This window comes from Lissotriton helveticus, chromosome 6 (assembly GCF_964261635.1).
Source record: "Lissotriton helveticus chromosome 6, aLisHel1.1, whole genome shotgun sequence".
In the NCBI taxonomy this organism is placed as follows: domain Eukaryota; kingdom Metazoa; phylum Chordata; class Amphibia; order Caudata; family Salamandridae; genus Lissotriton; species Lissotriton helveticus.
Window position 1 is genome coordinate 531,371,349 of NC_136067.1, and position 22,578 is coordinate 531,393,926.

At 44.9% G+C, this 22,578-nt stretch overlaps 1 protein-coding gene across 1 annotated transcript in view; it reads right to left on the minus strand.

Moving 5' to 3' along the window:
• The window catches only part of KHDRBS2 (KH RNA binding domain containing, signal transduction associated 2), a 1,768,831-nt gene that overhangs the window by 99,379 nt on the left and 1,646,874 nt on the right, over positions 1–22,578 (minus strand). The window contains exon 9 of the mRNA XM_078646808.1: positions 16,789–16,847. Coding sequence (XP_078502934.1) covers positions 16,789–16,847 — 59 coding nt within the window. The remainder of the gene's footprint in view (positions 1–16,788; positions 16,848–22,578) is intronic.

Here is a 22,578-nt window from a genome sequence, read left to right on the forward strand (position 1 = left end):
TAAATTATTTACAGTAAATATGTATTATATGTGAAAATGTTTTTCTGTGCACTTAAAAAAATTACTATATTGAAGGATAATCAATTTAAACACATTTTAAAATATTTAACATTATAAATAAAAAAAAAGAATCTGAACCCTATTTTAAAACACAGTGAAAAATATCATAGACTACACAATTTTCACATACTAAAAACACTATTTATATTTATACATAATTCCAAGACATGGAAAAGAATATTCTCAGTGACTTATTTTAATGAGGAATTTGCAGCAGCAAAGGTAAGAAGAATTTCTATGCACATTGTTTCTGTTGGCTCTTGAATAGTCTAGTATTTTATTTGAATTTGCTGATCCTCACAGGCAGTAGTGTAGTGATGTGGATTGCTATTGTAATGTGGCTGGTCTCAGGGACTATCTATGAATCACCTGGCTAGATATTGACCGGTTAGGAACTACTGAGAATGTAACATTTTAGGAAGAGTACTGCTAGCTGATTTACAACATGGGTAAATAATCTGCACAGTGTACATACTTTGCATTCACTTAATACAGTAGTTCAAAGAAGAAACCTATTTAGTAGCACTCTTCTATTATTACCTACTCAAAATGTAATTGAAACTTGATAACAATTGAGACACTTCGCCGGATTACGTGATGTGTTTTAATGTTTTACTTGATGTAAAATGTCATTCAGTGAATGACTTGCATTTCCGGGATAAGTGAAATAAATGGAAACCAAAGTAGTGCTGTTAAATGCCTTGCAAATATGACGTTTTACATTGAAATTGTATTGAAAAGTGATAGGAGTATACACTTGTTAGAGACAATACTGTAAATATTTATGCATTCTCAGGTTTAGTTGTATCCTTCCTACTTGCAAACCATGGATGTGCAATTTGAACACTGACTGGTTGGAGAAAGGGAATGTAATTATTGATGGAATCTATCACATCGCAAATTGTCCATTCACATGAGGGTCACTAAAAGTGAATATTAACTATACAGGTGACATTTTGCTACTCGTTGTGATTGGTTGCAAGTGCTGGGAAGGAGGCCTTGAAGGCACATCTGACCTCCAACGATGCATTTGCTTTCCCAAACTGGTATAATTGTTTAAGCAACTCCTGCTCCCTATAGGAAACTGTGATGCTTTTTCTCTTTTCAAAAAAGGTTAAGCATTTGGGTTAACATCCCAGGGAATCGTCTCCTGGACCACTGCCTGATATGTCTGAGGCTGGTGATAGCATTGGATCACTTTGCTGAGGCATTAAATGAAGATTCCTGCGCCTATGCACAAATGCATGGAATTTGTAAAGTAGTAGGCATGTTGTATTCTTTTATGTATTATTACATGATTTTGTGATTTGGCCACAAAATTGGAATAAGATGGAACATATTAATATTTAATTAGGACAAATAGAAAGGACTGTGTCCTCTTTGCACTTTAAGTCACAGAACATTTGATGTTCTGTGCCTGATTCACAACATCACGTAAAAGTATGCAAAAGACTAACCCTATGGTATTATTTCCATACTCATAACTACTTTAGTGAATCTTCCCATGCATGCAAACCCATAAATGTATTGTGTACAGTTGCTCAAAACAATTCTCAAATTTGGCTCAGCTATTTATGCTTTTAATAACACTGCATTCACCTAAATAATTCGAATTCTTCAGAACTAAGGGGCTCATTATGATGTTGTGACGTTCGCCACCGCCGAGCTGGCGGTGGGACCGGCACGACATCGTAACAAGCACTTTGCGTCCTCCGCTTTTCCGCCAGTTGGCAATTGTTCTGATTGCCGGCCAGGCGAAATTGGCCCCTGATATGGTGGCGGGGCCTAGCTGGCACAATCATATACATATAATTCCATATTAGGATGTATAGCTATTAAGGCCTTTCCATGGCGGTGAGGCCGCCATGGAAAGGCTGGCAGTGAATCGCTCTGGGGGCGGGGGTTATTACACATATTTACTAAGGGTTTGCTTTTCCTAATACAAGCAAAGGCACTTTACATGGTTTTGTGTGGTTTTGTAAATACAAAGTAACGTAAGGCAGCTCATAGCACTACCTTGTGTTACCTTGCTTTGGGAAGGCTTTCCATCAATGGATCATGGACTTTCCCATACATCCATGCATTTTTGGCACGGTCCTTACTATTTCCAAAATTCACCAAATCTAGTAAGCCTGGGAATGCATCAAAATGTTCTGCCTTCCCCAGTGAGGCATAATGAAGAGTGCACTAGCACAAAGAGAAAGCGGAAAGGTTCTAAATAATAATTGATTTGGTGCTGTTCAGCTCTCTCCCATTCATGCAATGCAGCACTGCATGAATTCTAAATAAATCTTCCCTTACATATTTCAATTCAGCTGTTATAAGAGGCATTTAGGGCCTGATTACGAACTTGACGGACAGAGTTTCTCCGTCACAAATGTGACAGAAATCCTATCCGCCAGATTCCATTATAGCTTATTGAACTTGTAAAACAGCGGACATGGTGTCCGTCAAATTTGTTACAGAGTATCCCATCCTCTAAGTTTGTAATCAGGCCCTTAGTCTTTTTATAAGGATGGTTTATTGGGGATGATGAAACTCTCAGTCATATGGAAGCCAGGGGACAGAGAAAGTAGATAATTCCTTGTTGCAAAGCAGACAAGGCAGCCACAGTTACATCCAATTATCCATTCAACCAGCTAAAGTAAGCAATCCTTTCATGATTATATATACTGTGTTTGGCATGTGAAATTCAAGATCTAGATAGGATTGTAGCACTAAGACAGCCAGCATTTATGGAATGTATGATGTCCTTCAAATAATGTGTGGAGCATTCTCTGTCCTGGTCCTATGGACGGGTTACTCCATTACAACGGTGAAGGATATCCCACCCGCCAAAATATAAATCCCCTAGGATATAATGGGATTTATAGTTTGGCTGACAGGATATCTGTAACCTTTGTGGCAGAGTAACCCGTCTGCCATTTTCTACATCAGGCCCATACAGTTCTGACCGCTACATGCTCCTTCTATTTTGAACAATATATACAGAAACATTCCTCTCCTGGTGCTCTCACACATTTTTTCTCTTTTTTATTATTCCATTTTATCACATTTCTATATGTCTGACATGTTGTCCATCTTTAGTATTGAAATAAGTATGCTACTTAATTGATCACGTATGCATGGCAACATTATTTTATGCTGTCCCAGCAATGTCCATACACTTTCAATCTTCCACTTTGGTCTTTCTATTGATAAAGGCAATGACCGTTTTGCACACTAGCGCAGGTCCCACCTCACCTTATGTACATGTTCCTCTCCTGAAGTATTATCAGTAAATATTTAAGAAATACCAGAATAGCTGAATTTCTATGTTCTGTTACTGGGGCCAAACACAATCTTCACTGCTCAGTGGGCATTTTGTGCTATTACAAACCCTGCATCAAACTGCTTATCATACCTCAATCAATCATTCAATCAATCAGGGAATTTGTAAAGCGCACTGCTTACCCGCTAGGGTCTCAAGGCGCTGGGGGGGGGGGGAGCTGCAGCTAGTGGTCGAAGAGCCAGGTCTTGAGCAGTCTTCTGAATACCGGGAGGTCTGCGGTCTGTCGTAGAGGGAGGGGGAGGGCGTTCCAGTACTTGGCGGCGCGGTGGGAGAAGGATCTGCCCCCGGAGATGGTTTTGTGGATGCGCGGGACGGCGACCATGGACAGCGGAGTTTCCTGTCGGGTACGTAGAAGGAGAGTCTGTCGTTGAGGTAGGCTGCCTTGTGAGCGAGGATCATGAGTTTGAATGTGATTCCTTTGTCGACGGGGAGCCAGTGCAATTTTCTCAGGTGCGGGGTGATGTGGTCCCGGCGTGGGACGTTGAGGATCAGGCGTGTGGAGGCGTTCTAAATTCTTTGGAGTCCGTTGATGAGTTTGGACGGGGCTCCGGCATAGAGGGCATTTCCGTAGTCGAGTCGGCTGCTGACGAGGGCGTGGGTGACGGTTTTCCGAGTGTTCGTTGGGATCCATCTGTGGATCTTGCTGAGCATGCGGAGGGTGTGGAAGCAGAAGGAGGAGACTTCGTTGACTTGGTTGGTCATGCTGAGCTTGGAGTCGAGGATGACCCCTAGGTTGCGTGCGTGGTTGGTTGGTGCTGGGGGGGTTCCCAGTGATGCTGGCCACCAGGAGTCGTCCCACGCTGAGGGATTGGGCCAGAGGATCAGGACCTCCGTCTTGTCCTTGTTCAGCTTTAGTCGGCTTGCCTCCATCCACTCGGCAACGGCCTTCATGCCCTGGTGTAGGTTGGATTAGGCGGTGAGGGGGTCTTTGGTGAGGGAGAGGATCAGTTGGGTGTTGTCGGCGTAGGAGATTATATAGAGGTCGTGTAGTCTGGCGATGCGAGCGAGGGGGGCCATGTAGACGTTGAACAGAGTCGGGCTGAGTGAGGATCCCTGGGGGATGCCGCGGATGGTAGTGGTGGTTCCAGAGTGGAACAGGGGGAGGCGGACTCTCTGGGTTCTGTCGTTGAGAAAGGAGGTGGTCCAGGGCCTTGTCTCGGATCCCTGCATCGTAGAGGCGTGTGCGCAGTGTGTGGTGGCAGACGGTGTCGAAGGCGGCAGAGAGGTCCAGGAGGGCGAGGGCCGCTGTCTCGCCGTTGTCGAGTAGGATTCTGATGGCAGCGATGAGGGCGGTCTCGGTGCTGTAGTTGCTGTGGAAGCCTGACTGGGAGGGGTCCAGGATGCTGTTTTCTTCTAGGTAGTGGGTGAGCTGGGTGTTGACGATCTTTTCCATGACTTTCGCAGGGAGTGGAAGCAGGGAGATGGGCCGGAAGTTCTTGAGGTCGCTCGGGTCAGCCTTGGGTTTCTTCAGGAGGGCGTTGATCTCGGCGTGTTTCCAGCTCTTCGGGAAGGTAGAGGTCTCGAAGGAGAGGTTAATGATCTTACGCAGGTGGGGTGCGATGATGCTGACGGCTTTGTTGGCAATGTGGTGGGGGAGCGGGTCAGACGGGGAGCCTGAGCGGATGGTGCTCATGGTTCTAGTTATGTCTTCGGTGCTCACGTTGGTCCAGGTGGTCAGGGGGTCGTGGTAGGTGTGGCTCGGGGCGTTCCTCATGACGGAGTCTGTGGTGTGCGTCTGGGGGGTGAAGCTGTTGTGGATGTCGGTGATCTTGCGGTGGAAGTGAGGAAAATGAAATTTTGCCTGACAAATGTTTCCCCTACGTATACCCTATGTTACATGTGTGTGCATGTCATCCATGCATATTTCCTTGTAGTGGCCTGAATCACTAGGCCTCTACATTCATGTCCTGCATTAGAAATGCCTGTCATCAAGTTTCCCAAAAGTTAAGCTAACATAAGGCCCATGTATTTGCATTTCATGACTCCTGACACACTGAAAGCCGCAAGAAGCCCAGCAAGAGGCCTGCCAAGACAGTATTATGAATAACAGTTATCTGTTGCTTTACAGAATCACATCCCTGCCCGGTGAGGAAAAGTAAACAGAACCCGTCCGAGGGAGATAGGGCCTAGCCATTCTGTCTCCATTTAAGTGGATTACAGTGCTTGCATCCATAGAAGAGCTCACAGCCCTCATGCAATGAACGAATAATCAGATAATACATCCCCTGACTCTAGATATCAGTTGTACTAGATGTGCTGGTCGCCTTGACACAATAGATCTCTCTACTAGGTTGAAAGTCAGCTTCCTCCCAGTTACACGTCAATTGCACGTCATGCTCAAAGTTGCACAATTAGGGCATAGTTCCAGCTAGCTATCCAAACTCCTCCTCTAAGTACCCACCCACCTATGACACCTACCTATCACCTACCTATGACTCATAAAGTGTACACCCACATGTTCTTATCTCATGTTCTCTCTGCTCTGCCTCGAGCGTTCCTTCCTACGTCCTATGTACAAGATAAAATGTATATAATCCATGTTCAGTAAATAATTGTTAGAAGACTCTTCCTGAACCTCAGAGGTGATGGAACATATTCTCCCTTTGACTCGAGTTATTGGAATAAAGCCCATTTAACTTGGACACCACAGATCCTGTCTCTCATTTGATGCATGATACTTTGTTAATGCCTAGAAATTCTGCCAGGGTAATATTTTATTTACCACATAATTTGGCGCCCTTACAGGGACATATCCCTTTCCCCACTCGCCGGAGTTGTCGGTCTAGTCTTTGCCCCCTTCTACAGCCGTGACGGACTTCAAAGCGCTTCAGCAGGACTTCCTGCCACTCCCTCAGGCCCACGGAGGAGACGGACTGCGACCAGGCATCCATGTGAGGCGGTGAGGAACGCGGATCGTCTCAACCAGAGCCCAGCCCATGAGAGAGCAAGGTCCGAGGTCTCCAGAGGTCCACCTGTTCCAAGGCGCAAGCGTAGTCAAGTCAAGTTTCCGAGGCCTTCAAGTTTCAAGTTCTGCTTTCCCGGTGAGTACCACTATGGGGAATGCATCAAGTTTCAAGACGGGCCCACTGTAAAAGGTGGGAACGGTCAAGACGGGTCCACGGTTAAACGTGGGCCCGGTCAAGACGTGTCTCAATTTTTGGGACCGGTATGGTTGTACTGTATTTTCAGTGCACAAAACTGTTTTTCAAGTACATGTTTAACTCTCTGTAATGGTATCTGTTTTAGTGTTTCAATGTTATGATGTTCTAGTGTGAATGATTGTTACTTGTTTCAGTCTATTCTTGTGTATTGTGTTTTCATTTTTTTGATTTCAAACATGCCACTGTTTTCAAAATTACGTCAGATAGGGATCAGGAAAGGTATACTAGAAGAGTCAGTTAACATCCCGCCAAGAGATACACCAGGTCATGATATGTATAAAAGAAGTCAAGACCCTCTCAGAAAGACGCTATTGAGTTTATGGCGCAAAGAGTCACATAGGAGAACAGAGAAAGAATTCAACAAAGTAGAGAGAAATAAACTAGCAGAGGAAAAAGCCAAAGAAAAAGAATCACGTCCTCTCAGAAGAACTAGCTAGAGTTAGAGTAGGAGCTATAAGTTTACTGTGGAGTTCCTTGTAAATAGCGCCTTGTAAATTTGCCTTGTGAATAGCGTGTCATTTTTGTGACATGTTGAGTTTCTTGTAAATATGGCTTGTGAATAGCGCCATGTGGTTATGTTTTGTGCAGAGCTTGTTATCATTACGTTAGTCAGGAGAGAGCTGGATCTCTTTCAAGTGCTTAGAGAAAATGTTTTGAAGATGTGCGTACGTGTTATGTGATAACGTGGAGAGATGAGTTCATGACTTTCCCATGTACTGCAGTCATTGGGGAATGATTGTGCTTCAGCTGCCAAATAGTTAATATCTTGTACTGAGTAGGCAGTATTTGTTTTAACATGCTGTTTAACAAGGTGTTGAGGGATTTTGGTGTTTTTTGGTGTTTGCGGGGGGCGTGTTTTTGAGCGGAAATTCGTACCCGTTCCAGTGGAGGGATTTGGTTGCTTTTCGGCGAGGATTTAGGGAATAGCTTGGACTACTGTGATGCCAAATTTGAAAAGGATCCGAGCTGTGGAAGTGGTGAAAAAAGCATGCTTTGTGCGGAGGTGCGATTTGCCATGTTATCCAATGGGCGTAGTCAGTTTACAGATTGAATGGTAAAATGTTGCATGGAGAGTAAAGAAGTGTATTTGTAAAGGGTTTGCCTTGGAACACTTGATTTAATGTGTTTAACTCAGAGGTCGGTAGTTGTAAATAAACCAGTCTTATTGAGATAAGGGTTTTTGCACGGAGAGTGCTTTAATGTTTTCACGGATGAGAAGAAATTATAGAATAGACCCATTAGAGAAAGTGCTTTTAATTAGTGTACTGCAACAGTGTGTTTTTTTTTTAAATAGGAATGTTTCTACAGAATATTTTTCCCAATGCAAGCTGTCCTTTAGAATAGCGTGTGACAGTTATCCCACTCACTTAGGAAAGTGGCTATTTGTAAATTAATGAACGTGGCCCTTTTTGATAGCTATAATACACTACCATCTTAATGCATTGCTAAGTGTCCCCTACATTAGTTTAATTTGCATTCATTTAGTTTCAAGGCTCACCTATGTACTTTGACAGGCTGCTGATAGAAAGGTAATATCTTGCACGGTAAAAGCAGTGTTCATTAAACAAGACTTGGAAAATAGGATTTATTATGTCTGATTCAGAGGTCAGTTAGGCTGCAATGCTTACACAGATGGTTACAGATAAACATTTAGTGGAGAAGCTTCAATTGATATATGCAGAGAACAGTCCCAACCCAACAGTCCATGATAATTCGTTTTTTTGTTCTCAAATGCAAAATGCATAGCCTTGTGTGCAGAAGCACATTGTCCCATATTTGTGTGTTAATTTGCCTGCTAAACAAATGCCCATGTTTCAAATGTCTTGCCTTCTAGCTGAATTAGTTAGACAAAAGTGTTTTTTAGAAAGTGGAGCTTCTAAGTAGCAGTACATTGTAACAGAATTGTTTTAAAATGCTAGCATGTCACTAAGTTACAGAAAAATACATGTCTTTATTAATTTACTTTTTAACACGTTTTAAATTTGCTTCAGTTAGTTAGAGAATAATGGTTCTGGCCTGGGAAGAGATATGTTATGACGTACAAGGAATGTGTTTTTCGACCTTGAGACAGTCCGTCCGAGACCGAGATGGCCTGGCTCCCAGTAAATGTTTATGTAAAGGGGGGGCTTTTCCCTCTTGGAGCGAGCAGTGCCTGTCTTGTTGATATTGGCCATACTCCAATTCTTTCCGCGATCCCTTTGTTTAAGTAAAGGGAGGGCCACTCCTCCGACTGACACTAGCTTTCTTGGCAGACGCTTGGCTCTTTCAATGAGCTCAGCGTTGGCAGCGACCCAATTTTAGAGAAGCAGAGACGAGTGAGAGGCTTGTCTCCTCTTAGTGATGTTTGACACTGAGCCAGCTCCTGGCTCTGAGGGGAGGGGTAGGTGAGCAAGGAGTGAGTTCGTAGCGAAGTTACCTCCCCAGCCCCTCTGACTTGTGTACAAAAAAAATTGTTCTTCCTTACAGTCAACACTACAAGCTTCATTGACTTCAGATAAATTCACGCTTGCAAATGAATACGTTTTTCCTTCAGTAGTGTAAACAGCATACTTGGCAGGAGTCTTGTTCTTGCAATGAGTTCAGCATCTGGCAGTCATTCAATTTTAGATCACAGTGAAGCCCGGCTTGGATTTGATTCAAAACTCCGAGCGCGAACATAATTCTAGAGGGAGGGGCTGTTTCTCATAGGAGTGAGGAGTGGCGAGGCTCTAGGCCTTCTGTCTATGACAAGAATAATTTGGATTTATTCAAATACATTTAGAGAACATATTGTAGGTGGTATGGTCATACTGTTCCCAAGATTTAGAGTAGGATTTTTGTATACTGCAGAGCTTTTGGAAAAAGGTTTCCCCAAAATAGAAATTGTGCTTTTGAATTGAGAATTCATTTTTATTTATTTATTTATTTTTATATAAATCATTTTTGCTAGATTGATGACAGTGAGCCCTAGCATCTACAGTCAGACACTAAAGGAAAGGCTAGACAGTATTCACATGCCTGCCAACACAGGACTGATACAGTACGTAGACGACATCCTGGTTACTGCACGATCAGACACAGAATGCGAGAATGCATCACTGACAGTTACAATTCTGTGAAAAGCAAGTGGTGTGCAAGGACACTTGCTTTCCAAGGAGGGTGGACAGCTAACACAAGATCACATACAGGTCATTACTAACCTTTCACAGCCCAGGACACAAAAGGAAGTACGTGCCTTTATTGGCCTCACTTCTTACTGTAGGCAATGGATTCCCCAGTATGCATATCTAGCCAAACCACTCATACAGTTAACTACACAGAAGGCAGCCATTTTGACTGTACTCCCTTGGACACAAGAACACACCTTGGCATTTGAGGAATTAAAAAGAGCATTATACCACGCGCCATATTTTTATTTATTTTTACATTTGACTGTAGCGAGACTGACAGGATATGAACTGACATTATTTCAACCACACATAGAGATCAGACGTTGTAACATTCTGAATCCTGCAACACTTTTGCCCTCAAGTACAGTAAATACACCACCACATGACGGTGTGGAAGTTATGAATATAGTGACCAAGACAAGACCTGACAGATATTGTACTCCCAGACCCTGACCTGACGCTCTATGTAGATGGATCATGCATGAGAACGAGTGCAGGAGAGTTAGTAGCAGCGTATGCCGTGACCACAGAAGTCATAGAGACACAGAAAATAGACACACTGTCTGCTCAAGCAGCAGAGCTCATCGCTCTGACGCAAGCCTGCATAAGAGCTAAGCACTTGAAAATGAACATTTATACTGACTCACAATATGACAATGGCGTAGTTCATGATTTTGGGGTCCTATGGAGGGAGAGAATTTTTTTGACCTCCCATGGGACCATGATTCAGCATGACCAGCTTATTCAGGCCCTGTTAGAAGCCATACATTTACCTACAGCCATTTCTATCCTGAAATGCAAAGCTCATACCAAAGTTACAGACACCATTTCCCAGGGTAATGACCTGGCAGACCGAACAGCTAAACTGACAGCCCAGACACCAACAGACACGACAAGGACAGAGGTACCATTACTGACAACATGTATGACAGTCAGGGATCCCACTCAAGATGTACTCGACATACAGACACATGCCACTGCAGATGAGATAAAGAAATGGACTGAACAAGGAGGAGTCCAGACTGACCAAGGTTGGATGACTAAGGGAAAAAGCACATGGTTTCTTTCAGATTCTATGGTACAAATAATAATAAACACAACACATAGCCCCGCACACTTAAGAGAAAAAGCAATGCTAGACAGCTTACAGAATATGCGAACATGTATGATCTGTTGCCAGTTCAATCCAGGTAAAGGCATTCCGGTGGATCAAGGCGGATTTCATCCTCCTGACCACCCTTTTGAGGTTCTCCAGATGGATTATATCCAAATGGATGGATGTAGAGGTTACAAATATGTCTTAGTAGTTATGTGTGCACTATCTAGATGGACAGAAGCATATCCAGTTCCAGGTTATACTGCTGTGACAACAGCCAGGCAATTAGTGCGCGAGTTCTTCCCCAGATATTGCCCCGTGTCATCTATTCTGATAACGGTCAGCCATTCTCCTCTGAATTAATGAAACAAGTGTCACTTCTGTTAGGTTATACATGGAAGTTCCATTGTGTAAGACACCCAGAAGCAGCAGGCCTTGTAGAAAGACATAATCAGACAATTAAGACAAAAATTGCTAAGATCTGTACAGAAAAAGGCGTGGATTGGATGGTGGCCTTGCCGGTTGCCCTCTTTTACATGCGAATGGTAGCTCATTCCAGAACAGGCCTATCTCCTTCTGAAGTAGTTTTCGGTAGACCGCCAAATATGTGGGGTACGCCTATGCCAAAAGAAATTACTGATGTTGACAGTAACATGCTGACAGATTACCTGGCTTCCTTGATGTCTACACTACTCTCTTGTTGTTCACAGGTTGCTGCCGCCTTCCCTGACAACACCCAGGTCAAGGAACATGCCATAGCACCAGAAGATTCTATACTTGTGTCCGGAATCTTGACCGATCAAGCCCCCTTGAGCCACGTTGGAAGACGCCGAAACCACGAGGACCGAAGTTGGTGGAAGGACGTAAAGGCCGAACTCACCTTCATCACTACAAAAGATACTTTGGACTATTTGGAACTTTGGAACTTTTATAAAGAACACTGACCTTTGCTAGAAAAGACTCCACAGTAGGAGTATAGGTTTAAGTAGCGATCCAGTAAGTCAGACGTAGTTTAATTGTCTAAGTCCACTCGGTGGTGAATCGGTTAGGCTAGATTTCTGACATGTATAAGATCACATATGAGAATAGCAAGAAAAGAAACATGAGAGAAAAATACTGCAAACTATTACGCAGTAGATGTATAGTTACCTTGATCATTTTTTTTATTCTGTGCATTGTTATAATTGGTATCAGTTTATTGCTACATGTTTTCTTTCCCGTTTCCTCACATATACATTCTTCCAGTAATAGCACCGCAGAGCATACATTTAGTGAACTGCCACCTCATGAATTGTCATATCGACTTGCACTACGTAACAATACTTTTATTCGTATGTTACACCATTCTCACCAGACCAGCAATGCAACTGATTGCTGGGTATGTGGCCAAATGCCAAGAGACAAAGGGAGTCTTGCCCTTCTACCCTTTACCGTTCTCACACAATGGTTCATGTGGAGCATGGTTTGCCTTAATGACCTCAATAGATAGAAAGTACATAGCTTATCCAGGTGGCTGGATATATGGAAACCTGAATAAAGTAATGAATGAAGCATGCTTTCCAGACAAAGACAGATTCCCCCAAAGGAAGGGAACCGATTTAGAGAATGAAGAGTACGAACAGGGAAATGCATCCGTTAATTTTATAATGTTAAATGTTCAGCCCAAGCAAAATACAGGTCCACCGTTTATATCAGTCCTGCCAGCAATAGGTGACCTATGTGTTAGTAAGAAAGGCTCAGTACTTATGGGACACAGCGAGTGTAACACTGTAGTGGAGTTTAACGATAAAGGACTTTCTTCTTTCAAAACATCACGCCATACCTATTTCATTTGTGGTCAGACAGCCTATGTACATCTGCCCTTAAACTGGAGTGGGACTTGTTATATAGCATTCCTATTGCCACCCGTTTTTCTAGCCCCATCCAATTATCATAGAGATTCACGACTAGAACATGTTAGACAAAGGAGAGAGATAGATTCCGCAGGGATCGATCAGACTGAAACAACTTGGGAGCAATATACAGATTTCAACAAAGGATTCTTTTTCTTCGTTGGCCCCGTCCAAAACAGTAAACTGATACGCAGGTTAACAAGGACTCTTGAAACAGTTGTAAATATAACTGCATCTGCCCTGGCGAACTTAACCCAGGAACAGTCTGCTATTAGACTTGTCGTTCTTCAAAACCGCCTCGTTCTAGACGTCATCTTGGCGGATAGGGGCGGAGCTTGTAGAGTCATCCGATCTAGTTGTTGCATTTTCATCCCAGATAATGCACCATCTGTGTACGAAGCAATAACAAGGCTCCACAAAATTGCTCATGCCATACATCAAGACCCAGGCACATGGACTTGGTCCAGTTGGTTCTGGGGTATAATATCAGCTTGGGGATGGAAGGTCATGTCCTTCCTAGGAATGGCCCTACTTATGGTATTTGGTTGTTGTCTCTGTCTGCAGTGTGGCCCGGCCATTTGCGGCCTGTGTGCTACTGCCTGTATTCCCCATCCACGTAAACAAAGAGTTAAAGATGAACAAATGATTCTGTATGATGAACTATACGGTCTCATGAATATAGATGTATCCTAAAGGGTTACGTAGGGGACAAGGAGGGAATGAGGAAAATGAAATTTTGCCTGACAAATGTTTCCCCTACGTATACCCTATGTTACATGTGTGTGCATGTCATCCATGCATATTTCCTTGTAGTGGCCTGAATCACTAGGCCTCTACATTCATGTCCTGCATTAGAAATGCCTGTCATCAAGTTTCCCAAAAGTTAAGCTAACATAAGGCCCATGTATTTGCATTTCATGACTCCTGACACACTGAAAGCCGCAAGAAGCCCAGCAAGAGGCCTGCCAAGACAGTATTATGAATAACAGTTATCTGTTGCTTTACAGAATCACATCCCTGCCCGGTGAGGAAAAGTAAACAGAACCCGTCCGAGGGAGATAGGGCCTAGCCATTCTGTCTCCATTTAAGTGGATTACAGTGCTTGCATCCATAGAAGAGCTCACATCCCTCATGCAATGAACGAATAATCAGATAATACATCCCCTGACTCTAGATATCAGTTGTACTAGATGTGCTGGTCGCCTTGACACAAGAGATCTCTCTACTAGGTTGAAAGTCAGCTTCCTCCCAGTTACACGTCAATTGCACGTCATGCTCAAAGTTGCACAATTAGGGCATAGTTCCAGCTAGCTATCCAAACTCCTCCTCTAAGTACCCACCCACCTATGACACCTACCTATCACCTACCTATGACTCATAAAGTGTACACCCACATGTTCTTATCTCATGTTCTCTCTGCTCTGCCTCGAGCGTTCCTTCCTACGTCCTATGTACAAGATAAAATGTATATAATCCATGTTCAGTAAATAATTGTTAGAAGACTCTTCCTGAACCTCAGAGGTGATGGAACATATTCTCCCTTTGACTCGAGTTATTGGAATAAAGCCCATTTAACTTGGACACCACGGATCCTGTCTCTCATTTGATGCATGATACTTTGTTAATGCCTAGAAATTCTGCCAGGGTAATATTTTATTTACCACAGAAGAAGGCAGCGAGGGTGTCGCACAGGCCTTGTGATGGCGGAATGTCATTGGTGCAGGAGCTGGGAGTGGAAATCTCTTTCACGATGTTGAATAGCTCTTTGCTGTTGTGTGCGTTGTTGTCGAGGCGGTCTTTGAATGGGGCTTTTTTGGTGGTCCTGATGAGGTGGTGATGTTTGCGGATGGCGTCTTTGTGGGCTGTGCGGTTGGCGGGTGTTCTGTCATTGAGCCAGATGTTCTCCAGTTTCCGGCAGGTGCGCTTGGAGGCTAGGAGCTCCGGGGTGAACCAGCTGGCTCTCTGGCTGGTGTCTCTGTCAGTGGGTTGTTTCATGGGTGCTACGGTGTTGGTGCAGTCCTCCATCCAGAGTCTGAGGGTGTGGGCCCCCTCCTCGGGGTCGGTGGGGCTGGTCGGTGGGTGGAGTACGAGGTGTGTTTCTAGTCGTTCCTTGGTGACTTTTCCCCAGCGTCTGCGGGGGATCTGTAGAGTGCGGTGGTGGGAGACGAGTTTCTGGAAGGTGAAGTGGACGCAGTGGTGGTCGGTCCAGGTGAGCTCGGAAGTGTGGCTGAAGGCAACGTGTGGGCTGGCGGTGAAGATGGCGTCGAGCGTGTAACCGGCGATGTGGGTCGGGGTAGTGACGATCTGTCTCAGTCCGAATATACCTTAACTTACTTTGATTGATTTAGATACTATCTGTAGACATCTGTTACAGAGAGCTTCTTATGGTCAAGGGATCATACAAGAACACTGATTACTTCGGTATTCCCTCAGCAGTCTGGATGGATGGATTGATAGTTCTTCACCACAACTTTCTGAAGACTTTCAGACCAAACAGTGCTTCCACTTGAGAGCAGTTTGCCCGAATTCTTGCATCAATTAATACTGCAATTGATGGTGTGTAATGGCATCACTGCGCCCCGCAGATCTGAAACGTAAACATTTTTAAGTAGATATTCCAGTCCCTATCATATAGGATTTTCTCAAGTGACTACTCATCTGTAGCCAGATCTTAACTATTCGTTGGCAGTGAATGTAGGACAAGTTATCTGGCATGATACCTTTGTGCACGCCAGTTGATCCTTCACTGTGCAATACAACTTTTGTGCATCTAGTTTTTATTGATTTGCCTTGAGCCTTTTGTTGCAGAGGTAAATTAGACGCAGACTGCACCAAACCACCTGCCTGTGTGCCTGAGGATGTCTGCTGAAATATTAATATTAACAAAAACAACAATACCAATAATAATAATATTAATACTAATATGAATGTGAATAAATGAATGAAACAGTCTTGGATAGCGCAGCAGCTGCTCCCTAAGGAGTAGGAATAATAATAACAATAACAATAATAATAATGAGAAAAATAATAATAATAAAAAGAAGAACAAGAAAATAATAATGGCACTGGCCGCAAAATGTGAATACAGAAACACACCAGAAAGCATCTTCTTAAAATAATCACAAAACTAAGTCTTTCGCACACACACATTCCCATATTTTAGGTTTGCAAACATAACACCAAAAAATGCCTCTTGAGTAACAGTGAATTATGGCGTTTGTTTTCACCACATGCACACTATTTACACATTCACTTCGAATGCACAGATGTTTTTATTTTTGCAATTAGCATCTTTCCAGTTTCTACAATGGCGTGCCATCAAACTTTATATTTGAAAAATACATCCATTATATCCTAGGACACAGATTAGCAAAGATCTCACATAATGCTTGAAAGGGAGAGAGCATGAAATATACTAATATTTGTCACTGTCGTCTGTCCCTAGTGCTGGTGCACCATCAGGCTGCCTAGCGCCATACAGACACCTTTGCACCATAGTGAAAAGCTGTCTGCTTGAGTCTAGCATAGAGTCTGCACTGGAAAGATACCCTTCGAGTACAAAATTCTAAGCCTAGTGAAACTTTTAAACGTTTCCCTTATTATATGTGTGCTGCACTGTACATCACACATGCAAAGTGGGAAACGTTTTAAACTATGGTGCAAAGATATGTGTACAACGCTCAGCAGCCTGATTGTGTGCCAGCGCGAAGTGAGAGAGAAGACCAGTGATGTATCTTAGCAAATATGGGGCTTTCCTGCTCCCTCGCTCTCAAGAAACGTTGGGTCCTGAGCTGTGTTGTGCCCAAGTTTAGTGAATCTGTGCCTTTCAGGTAAGTTTCCGGGGCAAAACAATTTTTGTGCGGGAAAGTAAAAAAAATACATTTTGCACGGGTTTGCACCACTTTTGTGAAATAAAGCTAGCACAAAATGTTGGTAAATCTGGGACCTAGGTGCTTTAAATTGCCATCTCACTGAGGATTTTCCAAAATACCTTTCTAACAGTGCATTGCAAAAACACAAATCCATAGGTGAGACTCAGTAATCTGTTGAGTACATTTATTTTCTGCAGCAACTGAATTTAAAACAAACAATGTCCTACCGTAGTGGTTATAATCTTCTTCGCTTGTTCCATGTCCATAATCATAATAATCTGCTGGTCTGTAATAGAATCAGAATGAGAAGGGATGAAACCAGTTCAGAAAAAATGACCAGGTCACTCCAGTATGTACAGAACATATAATCAATAAGAATTTGCTTTTACGTGAGTAGTACACCACAACATCTCCTGTACACCAGGCCTATTGTAGGTGATAGTGTAACTAGAGTCACCTCTCAGGAGCTAGATACCTGTATATTTCAGTGTCTCTGAATATCACTGCCTCATTTAGTTCATCCTCTTTGCACTGAATTCACTTCCTACTAGGAGAATGTGTCTTGCTCAGTCTTTGATTAAAATAACTCCACAGCATGTTTTCTTTGCAGTTGTTCGAACATTCATTTGTCTAATGGCTTAATGGCCAGAACAAGTCCCAACTGACGATTACTGAGATATACAGCTGGAGACTGCACTTGCTATTATGAAAAGCTGTGACTACTCCTTCCCCTTCACAAAACCACACACTAGGAATTAGGGGGCCGATTAGAGTCGCGGAAGGCCTGCCACCACCGAGCCGGTGGTGGCGGTCCTTCTGCCATCACAAAGCAATTTACTCACCAACCAATTAGGATGGCGGAGGGTATTGCGGCGGACGCAACGTCTTTACATTGCAGCCCGCAGCCCCATTGGACCCACCGTTACACGTTGCATCCCCAACACTGGCCCTTGCATCGCAAGCCTCTCGTTGATGGCAGCATCAAAGATGACGCAGGACTCCTCATCGCAAGCCCCTCAGATTCTTTGGAACAGCTGGTGCACAACACATTCTCGGTGCAGGACATTGCATCACAAGTCCACCTTCTCGATGAACTCCTTGAAAAGGATGCAGGGCTTGCATCGCAGCCTCATGGCTCTTGCAAACCAATGCAGCACAATGGGACTTCGTATCACCTCAGCTGTGCAACACATCCTTGTTGTGGAGGTCGGCAACTCTTTTCAACCTGGATTTAAGGTACTCTTGTTCAGTGTTCTTAGCTGGGTCACTGTAACCGACTTGCTCTCTTCGCCGTTGACTTGATGTTTGTCCCGGTTTAGTGTGACCAGCTATCCTCTGCAGTTGGTGCTCTGTATTTTTAGCAATATATCCACTGCAATCTTTAAAGTTGTGTTACTCCTGTTCTGCTGAATGGATTACTGTTGTTTTGGTGTTGAATTATTTATTAAAATTAACTTTATTGATCACACTTAATGTAGGATTTTTCTAGTGTTGTGTTTTTTTTTACTTTATTACTGTATGAAGTGCTGCATAAATACTTTACACAATGCCTTCAAGTTAAGCCTAACTGCTCTGTACTAAGCTACCAGAGGGTTGAGCACAGGCTCATTTGGGGTTTGCTTGTGCCTCACCTGACAAGGTTTGTGGTTCCTGCTTGAGTACAACCAGTAACCCAAATTTGTACAAAGAGGTAAAGTAGCTTGTAAAATATCCCAGAGTTTAAGAATTTCCAACCAATTCCTTGGATAAACACTGCATATGTCTTATTCTGTTGAGATATATCTTCTACATCTGAAATTCATAGTGTGTAAAACAGAAGAATGCTCTACAGTAAATTAGAGCCCAAAGTGCACTTGGCCCATTAGGTGTTGCAACTTCAAATGGTTACATAATGATGTGCTTGAGATATTGTAAACTCTTTAAATACAAAATGACCAATCCGGGGTTTACAAGTCAAGGCATCCCGGTAGGTTTCCTGCAACTGGGTGCAGTTTCTGACAAACTGTCCTGATTTACCACAATAAAGGCAGAGTTCCTTTTTGTGATGACAAATCTTCTCCTTTTTGCTTATGATTTTTTCAGGTTCCCCTATCTTCATCAGTTCCCCAACCCTTTCCTCTGGTTATGTAAAAGCCTCATTGTTGTTAAGCAATGAAGGGTGGCCATACCCTCTTCTCTTATTTTTTCTAAGGCATTGTTGAACTTCAACCTGAAGCATTAATTGTATAAGAACTTTAATTGAGATGTGGTCGACTAACCATTAGTGCCAAAATATCTATTAATTCTTCCCACAAGCCATTGTAGAACATGGCAGTGGCAGCTTCTTCTGTCCACTCCATCTCTGCCTTTATTTGACAAAATATGCTCACTTAGGAAATTATATCATGAGTTCCCTGTTTTTATGTTAGCAAATTAGTGTGAGCTGAAAGCAACATCTGTGTTCAGGAAAAGATGCTGGAGAATTGCTAAAGGGATTGCTTATTCTTTTGTACCTGCCAAGGACTGGGGACTGCGAGCACCTTCATCTCGGATTGCTCTTCCCTTTGCTGCCACTCCTCGCGGTACCCGCTACGCGGGTCCCGCTTCGCCTGTGGGATTTCTGGACCGGGTTACCTGTGACGCTGTGACGCTGCTGGGGAGCTAAGCCACCGAACGCCCAAATTCCATCTTGGGGCGGCGGTAGGTGCAGGGCTGCGAGCGAGGGAAGGCGCAGGACTCCAAGTCCCAGGAGCGCCTGCCCCTCTGCATTACCAACAGCTGAGACGCTCTCCCTGCAGGCTCCTCCCCCGCCTCAGCGCTGCTAAAACCACCCGTGCCTGGGGGCCTCGTTGGATTGCTTATTCTTTTGTACCTGCCAAGGACTGGGGACTGCGAGCACCTTCATCTCGGATTGCTCTTCCCTTTGCTGCCACTCCTCGCGGTACCCGCTACGCGGGTCCCGCTTCGCCTGTGGGATTTCTGGACCGGGTTACCTGTGACGCTGTGACATTGCTGGGGAGCTAAGCCACCGAACGCCCAAATTCCATCTTGGGGCGGCGGTAGGTGCAGGGCTGCGAGCGAGGGCAGGCGCAGGACTCCAAGTCCCAGGAGCGCCTGCCCCTCTGCATTACCAACAGCTGAGACGCTCTCCTTGCAGGCTCCTCCCCCGCCTCAGCGCTGCTAAAACCACCCGTGCCTGGGGGCCTCGTTGGATTGCTTATTCTTTTGTACCTGCCAAGGACTGGGGACTGCGAGCACCTTCATCTCAGATTGCTCTTCCCTTTGCTGCCACTCCTCGCGGTACCCGCTACGCAGGTCCCGCTTCGCCTGTGGGATTTCTGGACCGGGTTACCTGTGACGCTGTGACGCTGCTGGGGAGCTAAGCCACCGAACGCCCAAATTCCATCTTGGGGCGGCGGTAGGTGCAGGGCTGCGAGCGAGGGCAGGCGCAGGACTCCAAGTCCCAGGAGCGCCTGCCCCTCTGCATTACCAACAGCTGAGACGCTCTCCCTGCAGGCTCCTCCCCCGCCTCAGCGCTGCTAAAACCACCCGTGCCTGGGGGCCTCGTTGGATTGCTTATTCTTTTGTACCTGCCAAGGACTGGGGACTGCGAGCACCTTCATCTCGGATTGCTCTTCCCTTTGCTCCCACTCCTCGCGGTACCCGCTACGCGGGTCCCGCTTCGCCTGTGGGATTTCTGGACCGGGTTACCTGTGACGCTGTGACGCTGCTGGGGAGCTAAGCCACCGAACGCCCAAATTCCATCTTGGGGCGGCGGTAGGTGCAGGGCTGCGAGCGAGGGCAGGCGCAGGACTCCAAGTCCCAGGAGCGCCTGCCCCTCTGCATTACCAACAGCTGAGACGCTCTCCCTGCAGGCTCCTCCCCTCTCCCACTCCTCCTATAAATCATCACCTAGGTGCCTCTGCGCGGGAGCGCGCGGGAGTGTGCCGGGAGAAGCCCGGGACAAGGGCGGGCCCTCTGTGGCCCTCCGTGGCCCGCAGAGCCTGGCCTGGGCATACCCTTATCTTATCCTGTATCTGCGCTGCTATCATTAATGACTATTGACTCTGGGCTTCAAGCTAACCACCTACTTACCTGTTTAGTTTTCTACTATATGTATAGCTAGACTCATGTGTTATTCATTTCTGTGTTAATTGACTGTTCGGGTCTTTGTTAGTACTGTTTCTTTATCTTTAGCCAGTTTTTCTACTGCTAGCGATGTCCACCCGTAAAACTCGGAGTCAGAGAGCTGGTAATGATAAAACCAAAAAAGTTATTGGCACTCTAGATAATTTTATCTCACGTACTAATTCTCTGATAGATCAGGGAATTTCTCTTATGGAAAGGAGGGATTTGATGGATCTTGCTCAAGCGAAAAGGTCATCACTTGGCAACATTGCCTTGATCCATTCCCCGCCCCAAGGAACAAATAATTCTGCTTCCTTCCTTGGCCAGCCGGTTGATGACCAAACCCCTGCTATCTGCCTACTACCACTACCTATTAATCCCCCCGCTATGAGTACACCATCTACTGCCAATCTCCATCTAAATAAATTGGCAGCAACAGTGGCAGTAACTCACAGTGATAATGATCCCTTACAAGTGGGTGGGTCTGACATTATTACGCCAGCTTTAAATGCTCCAAATTCAACGAACCTTACAACCGATAATCCTGTCATTATTTCACAAGAGGTTATGGGCTCTAACTTTGGGGAGGTTAATTCGGGTATGGTGATGGTGGATGAAGGGACTTTACAGGCCCCCATTGACCAACTTGAGTTTGACATGTTAGACTCCACTCCCCATCTATTATCACTGGGGGTCCCAGATGATATAACGCATGATAGCAGCTTGGCCAGTATTCTGGATATTAGCGGAAGCAACGATTCCTCAATTAATTCGTAGGGAGGGCTTGATTCCTTAATGAATTGTATGTCTATTTTGATTAAATCACTGCTCTTGCCTCTGGAGACTAGGCTTGCTAACATAGAACACCAACTTGATACCATTCTCTCGCTGCAAGACCCCAAGTTGATTGTTCCCGGTCCTTGCACCTCTGTGGCATCACCACTTGCTCCCAACAATGTGCCCAGCATTAAAAACCCACCCACGGGGGCTACCTTGGCACCTTCAACCAGCTCGCTTAATACTCCACAGCTGGCGAACAACATAAAGAGTACCAACAAACCCCCCACTTCTATATGCCCAAGTGTTGTGAAGAGAAAGGTTCCTAGTATCCCAGCTCCCATCATCCCCCAGCCACAGCCCAGAAAAACCATCACACGACGAAACATCAATCTACCACCTGATGCATGTCCGTTTGTGGTCGTTTTGACTGGCATTCCTGAGCTGCCCACGTCTACTTCTGAGCCCTTCTGGGCGATCAAAAACAAAATTTGCCACTGGCTAGACAAAAACTACCCTCCACCTCCTGGTCTAAATAAGAACATACTTATGGTAGAGAGGGCACCCTGGGTAGGTGGAAAGAAGAAAAGTATAAAGGGTGATTGTGTCGTCATCACGTTTGAGGACCCACGCCTGGTTGAATTTATTTGTTCTTTTCCTCCTTGTGATAATAAGTCGGTGGTATCAGCCAAACCCCTGTCTTTTTTTTATGTGCAAGAGGGCCATGAGGATGCCAGATGGAGTTGGCTGAGGCCGGCAAATAATGGGCCAGGGAGAGGCAGTAATGGGAATGTTAAATCCACCTATCAGAACCCCCAAAAGTGGGGAATGGCTTCTGAGGAAGGGTGGAATCTAGTCCATAGGAGGAAGGGGCACCATTGGAAGGGTGATCCCCAGTTTAGCGGAGAAGGGTGGGGTCCCCAACTTAACTATCCCTTATTCCCCTGTTACAATCGTTTCAGTGGGCTGGAAGAGGTGGACTGACCATCACCTCAGTCCCCTGAAGTTTCCAACGAGCGAGGGGTATTTATTCCCCTAGATCACGGGTACTCATAGTACGGCCCGCGGGCCAACAGCGGCCCGGCAAGCCTTCCCTGGCGGCCCGCGGACCTTGCACATATTGTACCGGCGTT